At 42.7% G+C, this 15,361-nt stretch overlaps 1 protein-coding gene across 3 annotated transcripts in view; it reads left to right on the top strand.

Annotated features, from left to right (window-relative positions):
• LOC147187793 (monofunctional C1-tetrahydrofolate synthase, mitochondrial-like) overlaps nt 1–15,361 on the top strand; it is a 26,892-nt gene extending 11,531 nt beyond the window's left edge. For all 3 annotated transcript variants that reach the window (XM_086100158.1, XM_086100157.1, XM_086100156.1), the window contains 9 exons: nt 789–900; nt 4,591–4,730; nt 5,335–5,376; nt 7,161–7,264; nt 7,337–7,514; nt 8,313–8,420; nt 8,494–8,646; nt 13,047–13,178; nt 13,856–15,361. In XM_086100158.1, coding sequence (XP_085956284.1) covers nt 789–900; nt 4,591–4,730; nt 5,335–5,376; nt 7,161–7,264; nt 7,337–7,514; nt 8,313–8,420; nt 8,494–8,646; nt 13,047–13,136 — 927 coding nt within the window. In that variant the 3' untranslated portion in view covers nt 13,137–13,178; nt 13,856–15,361. The remainder of the gene's footprint in view (nt 1–788; nt 901–4,590; nt 4,731–5,334; nt 5,377–7,160; nt 7,265–7,336; nt 7,515–8,312; nt 8,421–8,493; nt 8,647–13,046; nt 13,179–13,855) is intronic.

Below are 15,361 nucleotides of genomic sequence, written 5' to 3'. Positions count from 1 at the left end.
TCGCTGGTTTTAGCCTTCTACATCCTCGTTACAATACAAGGATATATACTGTAGATTTTTTTTTTTTATACCAGGGTTATGAAGTTCACTCATCAGTCAAAGGGGGGGGGGGATGGACGGTACTGGCTCTCGTTGCCCACTTGAAGGGCATTCGAATGAGTAAGTGCTGCATGCAGATGGCACGGGGTGGCGGCAAAGCACGGTTTTCGTCTAAACGAAGCTCCTCAACTAACTTCAACATTGATTCATTGGCACCAGGATGCCAACAAGATGACACCGAAGCTCTCGTTTTTATTCCTTCGGCCTGAGCAACAAAAAAATTGAATAGGTAAGTTTTTAAAATGCAGCAGTTTCTCCCAGTGGACTCAAACTCTGCTGATTTGAAACCTAAAATGGAGCACTGATGCCACCTACTGGTGGTTGTGCATCAGTAATGTTGTTTCCAAGCTTGACATTTATCGCGGAGCAACATGATGGCTCTCGTAGGCCTTTTTATGACCCGGACGCTGTGGGTTTCCCATCCATTTGTTCATTCATCAGGAGGAGAAAACAAGCCTGCTAGCAAGCACATTTTGTTAGTCAGACCCCTTTGAACTTTTTTTTAATCCCCATTTTATGCACTGTATGTGCTGCCAGCCCACACTCATCCCCCAACATTGTCCTCGAAAGATGTCGCGTGAAAGAAAAGGTCCTTTTCCAATTTCAACCGTAGCTGAGTGAGTTGCTGTTGGTTACACTGTCCGACTAAACGCTTGTGTGTCTTGTATACCCCCTCGCCATTGTTGCAGGGTTCACCCGTGTTTGTCCACGCCGGGCCCTTCGCCAACATCGCCCATGGCAACTCTTCGGTCCTCGCAGACAAGCTGGCTTTGAAGTTGGTGGGACGGGACGGCTTTGTGGGTAAGTGCACACCGCCCCTGCGCATACAGATCAAGTGTTACCCATACTCACGACGGAGACAAGGAGTCACGTTTTAAAATACAGGCTCGACTTACACTTGGAATTACTTCCTTACTCTCGCAGCCTTTGGCCCACATTCTTTGCTACTCTGGCATCGTTATCCGGTGAAGCTTTCTAGGAAATTGGTGGGAAGATTGCGTGAAAACAGACAGGAAAGAGGAAGGAAGTAAATTGAAAAATTAGTAAATTCTTAAAACCCTCAGGAATTTTGGAGTAAGCCACGCTAATCCTTTTAACACCAAGGAGTACATGAGCCTTTCCATTTAAAAAAAAAAAATCTATCCATCTATTCATCTGTTCTTGTTGTCTACGTTTACTTTGGCAGCAGAAACATGTTTGGAATGCAGGTTGGCGGGCCTTCGCGGCCACTGTCGAATGATTTAGATGTATACACGAAGCTCCGTTGTGTGCGCGATAACAGGTAAACAACACTTTTAACACGTTGAACACAGGCGGGCAGTCAGCTGTTATGAGGTAACCAGTGTTGGGTTTCAAAACACTGCAAATCTCTTTAAAAAGGAACAGAAAAAAAACACTTCCACACTTGTATTCCATCACTCGTTCCCTCCCTTCCTTGTCGGACGCCCTCTGATAATTTGCTGAAAAATATGGCAAGGTTAGACAAAACTGCTGAAAGGGATTCCTCACAGAAATCTCAAATCAAACCTTTATTGATTGTTTTTGAGCTTTTTGACTGATCTTTAAAGGCCCAAAGATGGGTTTTCTATGATAAATTAAGCACGGAACCAATCAAATAAAAGAGTAACTTCTTAGAAAATAACAATTTATTTCCTGATATATGACATGAGAAACCCAGACTGCCACCTCATCTTTATTTTCTACTCAAAAGCTGTGCAGCTCTCGTATCCAAAGTGATGCAGCGCCGCCATCAACAGGGATCTGTTTGTCAATCTGTTCTGCATTAAGGGCAGCCCTTGACAAACCGACAAAATCTGCTTTTGGGTGTCATTTAAGGTCATCGGCCGTCTGCACTTCTTGCCGTCGTATTCGGTCATTTACTTAAGACAATATTTGGGTCTGGAGAAAATTACACAAGACGTCATCGAGCCCTACCTGTCTGCGGGATTGTTACTCAACACTCGGGTATGCGAGGAACTCGACCTCCCGCCCGTCGTCCCCCAAAGCGGCAGCTGGGATGCATGATGACCTCCCCACCCCCGAGCAAACGCACTTCCTTCCACTCCCATCAACTTGCTGCCTCAACTTCAAAAATCTGCCCCCTACCCAAGTCACCTCCTTTAATCCTTGGAGCTAATTGCTGAGGTGTGCAATAGTGTGACACTGCGACAAAAACGGCCTGACTGTGAAAGACACTTGTGACAAAAGCATTAAACAGGTCATAAACCGCTTCATAAACTGATGAACACTCTTCCGAAAAAAAGGAGAGCGATTGCATCAAGAAGTCGGTCAAAATGGCTACTTGGAGGAATTGTATCGCTGTTCTCTTTCATGGATAATTTTTGGAAAATAGCATTTCATACGCGTGTGGAGCACAAGGACAATGACGTCAAATGAGATGAAAGGCAGACGGAATGATTGAATCCAAAATTTCAAATGAAATTAAACTCAAGGAGTGCAGATGAACGTCTTTCAGATGTCCCACGCGTCTTTTAATGTGTCTTTTAAATAAGAGTAAATTATCTTTCATAAGTTTTAAAAAAAATGCCACTTCAATCTAGAAAAATAGTTAATCTACAGCTTTTATCCAGGTTTTCTGCGGTATTCAAAAGTTCTTTGACAGGCACCAAACCTACTGTGCCACAAAAATAAGCAAACGTGCTCACAAATGGCAAACGGCGACTAAAATGCAGGTAAAGATTTTTGTTGGTGTTGTTTTAGCGTAAACCTGTAAAGCTGAGTTGAAAAATGAACTCTTGTTGAACTCGCTGAAGGACGCATGAGGGCCGGGTTGGCGGGGGGTGCTCAATTTCATGGCCGCGCTTCATTGGGCTCTGTGTTATCATTTTTCAAGTCACCTCGACCTTAAATGAAGTCGCTCTGTCAGCTGAAATCCCTCATTCTCACTGTTTGTTACATTTTTAGTATTGACCTGGATCTTACCTCTACTATATATTTGATCTATTTTGTGATCGACTGTAATGTCTTCCAATCCAATCAATGACCGAATGATGAACCGCGATACAGCAAGCTAACATTTTATGATGTAAAACTGGCCTAACAGGAAGTACATGTTGCTAGTTGCTTGTTCTTTTTTTTTCCCCCCTCCGCATGGCATCCGCCGTCATGTCCATCCTGTCTCTGGGGATGGCTCAAGGTCGTCACCCAGAGACGGAAATTTGCAAGAGCTTGCGCATAACATTGACAATGACGAAAACAACTCACTTATGTTCAATTCAAGCTTCAATGAATCTTAAAGCTATCTTTTGGGAAGGTGGGAGGAAGCGCAGCAACGCAAGTTGAAGGGACTGCTAACCCGCTCACCACGAGACCAACCCGCTGCCGCCTAACCAAATCACGCCGATTTACTTGCCGCGTTTCCTAGCATGTGTCCCATTCACGTCAGCGCGATCACATTCATTCGTTTTGAAATGTTAACCGGGTTAGCCGTTTGCTCATTACGCTCACAGCCCCACATGCCGAATGCCGTACTTGTTGACATTTAGAAAGTCGGTGTGGTTTTGATGCCTCGTCATACCAGGAGAATGGAGCCGTTTATCATTTCATGCTTCAAAAACATGAGATGACCAGATGGATAATTCACTTAGCTTGTACATGGGAAGATCAATCAGCTATTCCTGTGACTCGCAGCAAGTCATGATGAATTGGCTTTCCGTCTTGTCCGGTGGTCACAAAGAGCCCATCAAGGCACCAAATGGTAACTGCACGCAACAATTTGCTTATTTTCTTGATCCTTTCAGTTCATGCTTCTTTAAAACTGATGCCAAGCACCGCGGCTGATTCGTGTTGTACTTTGACTGTCCGAAAGCTCATCAGTAGATTTTGGAAATTATTTTTTTGTGAAAGTGCCTCTGCCCGCTTTTTCTGCTTTTCAGCTTATCTGAGAAAAGTCCATTAATGGGAAAATGGGCGTGGCCTGCTCAAGCATCTATTGAACTGGTTGTAGCTTTGAAATACATCTCTGGACTCGTTCAAGATTAGCTCAAACAAGCAAGTGTTGTTCAAGCATTATCATGCGCACGCGCATGCATGTTGAGCCAGGGAAGCTTATCTCAACAAGGGCGCCATGCCAGGTGGAGTACAATGTTTGCTTTCCTTGGCCCGGTTCAAAAGGCGGGTGGGTAAGGGCATCCTTACCAGAGGGAGGCCCTGTGACTCTTTCAGACGGCGCAGTGAAACATTACTGACTGCACATAAACACCAAAGGAAAAAAACAACTTTTTATAGATAGTTTTCCCCTCTCCTGCACACTCTAAACACATTAAAACATTGTAAAATAATACATCAAATTGTAGTTGGGACAATACTCACAGGCATACGGTATGTGATGTTTCCAAAAACCTCCCAAGGACTGCTGTCACAAAGATATATTTCAAACCCTAGCTACAAATATTTCCCCGATCGTGGACCAGATGATCAACCAGCAACGTCTACGAGCTCCTGTGGCTAAAATCGTGCGCCTCATTGCAGTGACCGAAGCTGGCTTTGGAGCGGACATCGGGATGGAGAAGTTCTTCAATATTAAATGCCGGACTTCGGGCTTGAGGCCCAATGTGGTGGTGCTAGTTGCGACCGTTCGGGCTCTGAAGATGCACGGCGGAGGCCCCCATGTAAGTCCCCGACAACCCACTGACATGATAATACCGAGAAACCACCATTGTGTCATTTTGCCCGCTGGCATTTTGTCAACAGCCTTTTTAGCGGGCATGTCATTTGAAGTTACGCAAACACCAAATTATATTTTTGCGCCACAGTTGTCCGGTCGGACGAAGCGAATTGTAATTTAAAGTATGACATTGCTAAGCAGCAGCAAACCGAGTTAAAGAGATTTAAAAGCAAAGTAAAGGGAAAAAAATAGCTTACCAAAATCACAAAAAATGCGGAAAGTGCAGGAACAAGATTTTCCAAAACGTGATTTTAAAAATACTATAAGACCGTAATCCTATTTATGGGGGAAAAAGCAGAGTTTTTAATCTGGATTGAAAACCATTTACGATATTTTGGTATGTTTTGAATCTTTATTCATTCATATTATTCACTCTGATCGGAAAGTATACGTGTTATACGTGCGTGCGTCTTATTCACGATTTAACGGTATATAACAAGCTCCTTTCATTTCGCATTGTGTTTCTGAGTAATTTGAAAGTCATGATTTGACCCAAACCTTTCAAAATGTGTCCCAAATTCATAACACGTGATTATTTTTGTTTTCAGGTATCCGCCGGCATGCCGCTTCCACGAGAATATATCGACGAGGTATGAGACACTTTCATTTTTTTTTTTCGATCTCCTCTCTTTGTGACACGTAAATAAGCAGAAAAGTATTTGTAGGCACTTGTTAATTCCATTTAGGCCACGGTCAGGATGCCTGCAGCCCAATTAAAACTCTTTAAATTTGTTAGGCGAGGCAAGACTTCAATTACGAATCAGTCATTTACTTCTTTCTGTAACGTAGTTTGGCAGCCCAGCTGCAAGTTGGCTTTCTTTTTGATGAACCCGTGACATTTGCACACATGCACAGTTTAAAACAGCTTTTAATTCAAGTGGCAAGAGTTGCATTTCAACTGTATCACATAACTAAAAAAAATGAAATCTGACTTACTGTAGTTTCCACTTTATATGATGCACACAAAAACATTCAATTTTCTCAAAAGCCGACAGTGCGCTTTATAATCTGTTGCGCCTTATATATGGAACAATATTCTGATTTCTTGGATGTAGTATTTTAAATGTTTTGGAAAGCGCTTTGTTCCAGCTGCAGCGGTTGCGAAGGCTCGATAGAAATAAAGCTGCATTGTATTGTATTTTCTTTAGCGTAGCTCCATCCAGTGGACACATAATGCAACCACAGCCACTTTTTTAAACTTCTTTTCTATGTGCCTTATAATGCGACGCATCCTATATATGAAAACAATTTAAAATAGGCCATTCATTGAAGGTACGCTTTATACTCTGAAGTGCCTTATAGTGCGGAAAATACGGTAATTTGGTCTTTTTTTGGGAAGGGGGGTTGCCTTTCTTGACACTTTATTGCATCCACCCTTTCTTTCTGGCTTCCACCTCTTTTCACGCTGACACCTTATCCATTCATTTTGCCCGCTAATGCGATAAAGAGTAGCGACTTGACTGACAGCTGAAACCAACTTTGAATGTGTTTTTTCCCGTAACGCGGAGGAGGTGTTATCCTCATATCTGGCTTGGATTAAGCATGCTCCAGGGCAGATTCAGCTGACTAAATAATGTAGCGGCGTCGCTGAATTGTCAAACCTGTAACAAGAACCAGAAGTAGTTGGGGCAAAACAGAGCTGGTGAAATGAATTTATGAGACCAGGTGTAGCTCTGCTAGGATGGCTGCACATGCGTGCACACACTGCGGTCAAACATGGGTGTAACAATGTGCGGTTCATGTGCCTGGCAGTCTAAGCCAGACTCCCACATCTCATAAATATTTCTAAAATGTGTCGTTAGATGTTATTAGTAGGATGGTGGAAGGATTTTTTAGGGCCACACTGAAAAGAAAATATGATGATTAGGGTGGTTATAATGTTTGAGAAATTCATTCACACTGGTCTGAGAATAACGTTGAAACACTTCTCGAATCGTCATTTTTTTCCGAATATACATTGGAAGTCCGGATTTTTGTTTTAACTGTGTCGAGAGTAAAACAAAACATTTGTATAATGGTTGTATTGTATGAGGGGGAAAAAAATGAATGTTTTGTGAATTTTGAGCAATACAGAAGACATGCAGTATCGTTAAATATTTATCCAGCACTTCCGCTTAGCCGATCGAGCTAATGTGCTTCTGCATGTTATTTCTTGGCTTAGTCCATTTAAAATTACATTTTTTTTCTTGCAACAGCATTTTTTAAAATCTCATTTTTTATTTATTTATTGATTGAAAACGTAAATTTAAAAAAAAAGGGCCCCCCCCCTTTTTTTTCTTGTGAAATGACTTTGCATGTCAACTTCAGCCGGCCGTTTTACAATATGCACTTTCACGACACTTCGTTGATCATTTCTGTTTCTTTTTCTTTGCAGAATCTCACTCTTGTTAAACACGGCTGCCTCAGCAACCTGAGAAAGCAGATAAAGATCGCTCATCTGTTTGGAGTTCCGGTCGTGGTAGCGCTAAATGTCTTCAAGTAAAAGAATCATTCCTTCACTACTTTTTAGCCATTTTGTTGTCATGGATACAGAACGCTGCTATTTTTCAGGACAGACACCCAGGCCGAGATAGAGCTCGTGTGTCAGATCGCCAAAGAGTGCGGGGCGTCCGACGCGGTGCCGTGCCACCACTGGGCGCAGGGAGGGCGAGGTGCTGTGGAACTCGCCCAGGCCGTGAAAGCTGCCAGCGGCAGAGCCAGCGACTTCCGGTTCCTCTACGACATTGAGGTGAGACTGGTAGGGTCTCAATGTATTCCCACGGAAAGTTTCGCAGCTCCCACTCACTCTCATTCCGTAGATGCCTACACCTCTAATCATCTCTGCCTGTTTGGATTTTTTTTTTGTTTGGGAGGGGTGGCGTCTGAGTTGGAGAATACTGATGTGGGAGGAGGAAGAGAGGTGGGGGGAATTTGGGGTGTCAGCTGTTTTGAGTTAGTGTCCCTGGGAATTTGTGACTCCAATTAACTGATCCTGTCTCCGCCCATTCTCCAGGATGCATCTGCATGCTCGCCAAGCATCCGACAACAGGAGTACAATACTGTACTTTCATACAAAGACTGATTTGATTACCAACCAGAATGTGATGTTCATCTTGCACAACTTCTGATTTTTTAAAAATATATATTTTTGGAATAAATGTTATTTTGTCAATGTTTTCGATTTTATGTTGGTCATTGACCTCAATGTCAGAAATTAGATTAAAAAAGAAGTTGATCGTTGTTTTCCACAGTCCAAAGCCGATATTTGCAAATGTCTTATGTTAATGAAACACTAAAATAATCTATCTGCTTTCATGGAGGACCGCAGACATCTCAGGGTATTTCCTGTTGAGAAGCTGAAAATTCCGAGGATTTGGACAATTTGAAAGTGAAACAATGTCTTTCCTGTGGGTCAAACTCGGCTATGCTTCTTTCACACCATGCAGTACTGTAACATTGCTTTCTACCTCTCTCGTCCCATGAATGCATATTCACGCAATCAAATTGCTCCCCACATCCTCTCTTTTGTTTTTCCTGGGTGTGATAGATGCCAATAGTGGAAAAGATTCGAACCATCGCCCAAAAGGTGTATGGAGCTGATGACATTGAGCTGTCCTCGGAGGCTGTGGACAAAATAAATCACTATGATCAGCAGGTGAGATTGCACTTATTTGTCTGAAATGGATTTCAACTATTGTAGTCTAATTTTCTTTACCCCTCCCAAAAAGGGCTATGGTTCTTTACCAATCTGCATGGCAAAGACTCACCTTTCCCTGTCCCACATGCCGGACAAGAAAGGCGCCCCCACTGGGTTCAATTTGCCAATCCGAGATGTTCGCGCTAGCATCGGCGCTGGCTTCATCTATCCCCTCGTGGGAACGGTATGTAGGAGATTGCGATTTCACAATGCACAAATGTGATTGAATCCATTTCATCCAATTTGAACCCTTTCATGCACCCTGTCACTTGATAACACGATAAGGCGGTTGTGTCAAACATACGGCACGTGGGCCGGAACCGGCCCCAAGGAGGTTCGGTCAGGCCCGCAGGATAATTTAAAAGTGAAAAAAATGCATTAAAGACACGGAATGTATATTTTTCATAAAATGCACTTCATGGATTTTCCACTAGGGGCACCTTGTTTTGATCAGAGTAGAAGATAACGTTGTTTTGATCAGAGAAGAAAACAGTAGTCTCAGTCTGTCACTGAGACAGACCCAACACATCAGACAGTATCAATGCGTCTTGATACCAAAACAAAGGAAAGACATGATATTTTTGGTTATTTATAGCAGAGCTCTCGGTCGGTAACGGGGTCGAGCATAAAGGGAGCCGGGTTCCTTCAACATTTCACATCCTGCCGTTTCACCACGATGCCCCCGAGGGCCGGGCTATGATTGGCGCGATGACGAGGTGTCAGACACCAGGGCACGCTGGGAAGGGGTGGCGGTGTCTCGATGTGGCGTCTAATCGGCTCTTGCCTTTCATCTGCCGCGGCCTCGTGGAGTCACTGGTCCATTGGCGACCCTTGAACTGTGACTCGCAACCAAAACACAGTCTCATAGAAGTTCTTTGATGTATTTATTAGATCAATAAGTTACTTTAACACAGAGATCCAGCAAAATAGCCATCCCCGGTCATAATTCAAGGAAATATCTGTGTGGAAAAAGACTCGTATTTGTGTGTTTATACCCAGTGTTTTATCAACCGGTATTTTTAGTGGAGGTTTATAGCCCCTTCTAAAAGTATTGCAATGGCAAGGTCAGTTCCTTTGTTTTTCTTGTAAACTGAAGACATTTTGGCTCCCGGTCAAGATTAATATAACAAAAAAGTTGAGAATTCCAGCTTTTATTTCATGGTATTTACGTCTAGGAATGTTGAACAACTCAAGACAGAGCACCTTTTTTGTTTGAGGCCACCCACTTTTCCAGTGAGCAAAAAGGATTGAATGGACTTAAGTGAATAACGTTGAATATCTGGTGGTGCTTTGGTTGTGATATTTGTCTTTTGATCAGAAAACCCCAATGTCTTCAGTAGATGAGAAAAACGAAGTACTTTTGAAGGGGACTGGATGGAAAATGCCCTTGGATGTGGGAAAGGAGAGGCACATTTTTCTCATCAAACATAGAGGAGTAGAATTACAATTGTTTGTTTGTTTTTTATTTGTTTACATGGTCTCCCGTTGATTTTTCACCCGGACAGCGGTAAACAAGCGCGCTTTGAGCCACACGATGACATTCTTAAAGCACGCCGCAAACCAGTTCGTTGCGTTCCGTGATCCTCGGTGAATGAAGTCCAACATTCAAATAGTAGTCACAATGCGGTCATCCCAAAAATAACTTCATAAGTGACATATTGTCACTTTTTTGCTGCAGAGTCTTCATGCCCACAAACATAGCCACAGGCTGTTTGGTCGCAGGAGTGGTGGGAACCCGCTCGCTTAGTCCCCACTGACTCCTAGACGGGGAAATATCCGAGCAATCCGGGTCTGGTGGTGGTGGGGGGGGGGGGGGGGTGACCGTGAGACCAGGGGGACATTTAGTCCTGGGAAAAAAGGGTTAAAGGGGTCTTTTCAGGGTTAAGAATCAGGAAAGGGACTGATGTCATTCTTCTGAAATGTGAGGGAGGGGTGAAACGCAGAACAATGGAACTCTTCAGAGTTCATATCCCGTGGCCTCCACCCGGCACGTTCAACCCGAAACAGCTCAGATTTATCGAAAAACCTCCTCCTCGAGCAGATTTCTCATGCTCACCGCTTGGTTAACGTTGAAACACTCAATATATTTGAAGGTTGGCCTTGAGAAAAGAATCCACTTGAGATCAAAGTTGATCTGAATGAAATTTGTTTTTGTCCAGCGGAATATTTGATCGCATTTTTTTGTGGCGCAAGCGCCCACAAGTGCAGTAAATGTTGCCGTCTTCACAGCTGACCTGCATTTTAAGTGCACCTTTTACTGCAATTTCTTCAGTATTTATTACCGTTAGTGTCGACGATGCCGTGCAATCCATATGTTGATCCAACACAAGCAATTTGTTGATGTCAGGGGCCCAAAAAAAAAATTTCCCTAACGTTCCACCGACTCACCCTTTCGGTCGTCTGACACTCTCTGTAATTGTCTGATGATTTTATAAGTTTGTTTGCGTTGGAATTCAATTCTATAATCCCCTCATTCCTTTCGTGAGCTACTGTGATTTGGAGAGGATATTCTCCACAAATAGCGTGAGTCCGAAACCCTCGGGGATAGTCGCAGACAAAGGCACGCTGTGTTTTTTAGTATAATACGGCGACTTATGTGGTCAAGTTGAGTATCCGACTTTGGCTTCGTGCTGTTTTTTCTCAGACGTGAGAAGCAGAGAGCTACACTTGTCTCCAATTGCCATCTTGTGTTTTCTCTTTTCAGATTGAGAAATGGAGAGATGATCATGTTGCACAACACTTTTTTTTTTTTTTTTTTTCAATTTAGGCTGCCAACGTCTTCACAAAAAGTAGTGCTGGACCATGAAACTTCAATTAGGTTAACAATGTTTATTTAAACCATGAGATTTTTTTTTTAATACATTTTTTAAAATTGACAGTTATGATACAGTATAGTATATAGTACAAAAGTCAGACATTCCATCGACTTGCCTTACAGTTTGAAGAAAAAAAAAGCCAAATGAGTAAAATATGACACAAAAAAATAATACATACAGAAAAAAATAATAATAATGAAAAATAATTCACTGAAAGTGACATCACAGTTATTTAGAGCTCAGGTAACGACCAATCAGGCCTCAGCTTGAGATGGATAAGATTGGGTGAATTTTGCTTCTTTGATTCATATCCCACACAATGATAATTAATCAGAATTATGTGTTTAGACTGGTTGGGCCGCATGGAACAGATTGTAAAGAAAATATTTGACTTGGCTTCCCCCTTCATGTGTATCGGTGCTTTTTGAAAAATTGGGAGATTTTGTCAAATAAAACAAAAAAAAAAGTATGTGGACTTTCAGTCTTTGCGAATAGCGGCGGTCATCTTTCTTCGGACATCATGGCTACTCAGCTAACTCGGGTGTCAAAGGGAGGCCCTTGGGTGGAAGTGGTTTCCGCATTGTTACATGACTTAGTGGCAGCCACTAGATAAGGATGTAATGCGACTATTGAATTCCATCAAGTCCGCTCACACGTTGAGTCATGTGTGCCTTGTAGAGTCATGATGACCTCAGTCGTCAGAAGTGGGCTCGGAGCTTGCCGCAAGTACTCCCCCCGGTTTTGTTTACTTGCAGTGCCGCCTTTCCTTTCCCCGCGCAGGAAATTGCCTGGTCACTTCCTCCCGCCTGAGCTCCACTAATGGTCTTGTAAATTTGCCCCTGGGTCACAGGCAAGCAGGCATGCAAAGAATGCTGCCAAATCGTTTTCTTGTCCGCTGGGTCAAACGGTTTTTGGGGGCAGGACTTTTAGGAGACAAACCTTGGCCTCCAATCAGGAGCGTTGTGTAAAATTCTCCACCAAATAACTTTTTGGGTATTAAAATAAAACCGGGTGTTCGTGACGTTCTGTCTTTCTCCAAAACTGTAATAACCACAGGAGGGTCATTTTAGTTTCCACACCATTAATATACTGCTCTTGTTAGCCCAAAATAGCTTGAAAGCTCTGTCGCTGACTTGTCTACCAAGTTATTAGGTTGTGGGTTTTTTTCTTCCTTTGTTTTTAGCAAGCTGTTAGGACAAAGGCACCATTGACTGGCTGAATTCATGATGCCCAAAGTGAAGGTTGTCATTTTCCACACTGCTCTATGGTGCGGAGTTAACTCGAAATTATAGTCATTGAACCTGTAAGTTTGGATAGAAAGTCTTGGGGAGCTGCTCATTTGGTGCATACAGCGTGTTGTGGGGACAATGCTAATTTAAAGCTACGGCTATTATCAAAATTGTAATACTGCCTATTGATGAACTCCTGCCATCAGTTGTGCTTTTATTATATCTTTCAAGAAGCACTGACCCCTGCTCCCAGATAAACCTTTTTTTTTTAGGTCTGATTTATACACCCTGATAAAATCCTCTTCTCTCAATTTCAATTCGCTGCACACCATCCATCCATTTGTTATCCATACCGCTTATCCTCAAGGTTCTTTTCAATGGGTGACAGGTCTGGACTGCTCGCATGCCAGTTTAAAACTCTTGCTATGAAGCTGCACTGCTGGAAGATGGGCAGTATTTGGCTTGTCATCCTCAAAAAGGCATGCCTGATCTTGTCCCGGGCCTTGACTTTGTCCTTGTGTGCCTTGTCTTCCATTCAGATGAGCACCATGCCCGGCCTGCCGACGCGACCCTGTTTCTACGACATTGACCTGGACCCGCTCACTGAGGAGATCACAGGGCTCTTTTGAGCACGTCAAGATCCTCAACAAGAAGATGTTTGCTAATTTTACGTAGGTCCTATTTCTCTCATTTGCGACCAAATGGTCGATACTGTTCAGTTTCTGCAGTGGGGTTAAGAATGGTAAACTCGGACAGTCTCTAATCCAGTCCACCGGTTTATAATTTGGCATTTGACATCTATTTTAAATCTCAAATGTGAGCCTTAAACGCACAAAATGTGCCCACCCCAAGGTAGTTTTTCCACCATTTGGTAAAAAAACAAACAGATGGTCATCGCTGTCTAAATAGCACATCGCACCATACTGTAAATGAATGAAACAAAGAATCCAAATGCAACATGGTACATCAGTAACTACTTTAATATCCTGTTCTCCATAACCTTTTGTGTACTTGGTAGAAATGAGACTTAAATGTATTCATTCTTCTTACGGGAACTGGCCACGATGACCAAGAATGCTCTGAAGGAGTGAGTCAGTTGAGGCATTTGTCCTTCTCAAAACACATCAGCTGAAAGGTTGTTTTGGGCCCCGGGAACATTATTGAACTTTTCCATCATGTTTCACTCACTCTACATCAGTCTCTGCTCGATTCTGGACCAGTTCCAATCCTGTTGAATCACCCGCGCACACACAAGAGAGGAGACAATTGACTTAGAGATGCAACATCATTCACACACGCACGAACACGTAAGCTGGTTTTAAATGCGTCATCCTGTTTCTCTTCCCAGGCCTCAGGATGCGCACTGCGTGTCCCATCAAGACTCATCACTGATGGGAAGCGCTCTGCAATTACTCCCAGCAGCTCATATCGCAAATTGGGTTTCATACGCTGTCTTTGCAGTGTGTGTGTAATATGCCAAAGATGACGCGGTCCAGATACTTTTCTTCGCAAAGCTCTACTTTCAGGTGTTTTTTTTCTTTTTTTTTCTTAATCTTGTTTGTATAGTTACTCGCAGGTCTTTGAAGTAATGCTGCTTTTTATAGCGTTTGCGAGCTTTTTACATGACTCGGGCGCATAACCAAATAGCTGTCGGACGCACAAGTTGCCTTTTACGTGGAGCAACTTTTTGTCTCCTGCTGGAGTGGCTGCACTGTAACCATGCTGAAATCGCACCGTCAATCTCGCTCCAGTCTTTATGCTGTTACATATTATTTGACAGGGTCACAATTGCAAACGTTGGTATCTCCCATCACATGGTCGATGGAGTCAATCGCTAATGTATGTAATATTGAATGTTATATTTCATGAAGGGCTATACATTTCTAAAAGAATCTCAGTGACTACATTAATTATGACAATTCAATTGCATGGTGATTTGAGAAATACATTTACTTCTGAAATCGTGTTTTTGTTTTTACTTGACCCTGTGTGCCTTTCCTGCAAATGTGCAGTGAACCGCAACTATATCGCAGATTAAGTGATTGTTTTTTTGTGTGTTTTTGTTGTTTTTATTTGTACAGGCAAATTCAAATTCAGAGTTGTGCACTTTTAGTTGAGCCGCAAAATACTGGGCAGCCCTTACGTCTACCGGCAGAGATGCGATGTAAATAAGCGGAAGAAGAAGTGACAGAAAAGATAATTTCCGCAGAGCAGGGAAAATAATTCCTGGTGATATTTCTGTACACTCTGTATAGATGCTCCATGTGTGTTACTTACAGCGGCGGATGTTTCAAAGTTCATTAACTATTGCATTAGCAGATCCGATTTTAATTATTAAATGAAGCTGTGCAGTTTTTATTTGTTGTATCTCAGATTTTCACCTACTCGGAGTGAGTCCTAAAATCCCCGTGACAAAGGGCGGTTCAATTTGGTCTTGTCACTAACGTTTTCTTTCTCCTCCAGGATAAGATGCTTGTGTTGTGAGCATGGAAATCGTGCACTTAAGCTTGTCTGTCATCGGTAGCATTCCACATCTGTACACTCTGTTATTGTGTGTATGTGCGCACTGGGCGGGATCTGACACTTAACTACAGTCGTGACTGCAAGGAATGCGCTTACAGTCGTGCAGCAATGGCTTATTCTCTGTATGCATGTGTGTTTTTGAACCCTCTTGAATGGATGACAGACATCTTGGCAAGGAGCGACCGTCATGGCTTTGAAATGTGGTGGAAAATATCAGCTTTAAATCACTCAACATTCGAAAAGTTAACGACTTGTTTACACAGTATGGTGCGACTCACCTGTATTGCATATTGGTGCCTTGAGATAAAAGTGACCTGAATTTTTCAAAATT

This window comes from Hippocampus guttulatus, chromosome 20 (genome assembly GCF_054856545.1).
Source record: "Hippocampus guttulatus isolate MCC_2025c chromosome 20, RoL_Hgut_1.0, whole genome shotgun sequence".
Classification (NCBI taxonomy): domain Eukaryota; kingdom Metazoa; phylum Chordata; class Actinopteri; order Syngnathiformes; family Syngnathidae; genus Hippocampus; species Hippocampus guttulatus.
The sequence above is the reverse complement of the archived record's forward strand: the minus strand, read 5'-3'. Positions and strand labels throughout refer to the sequence as shown.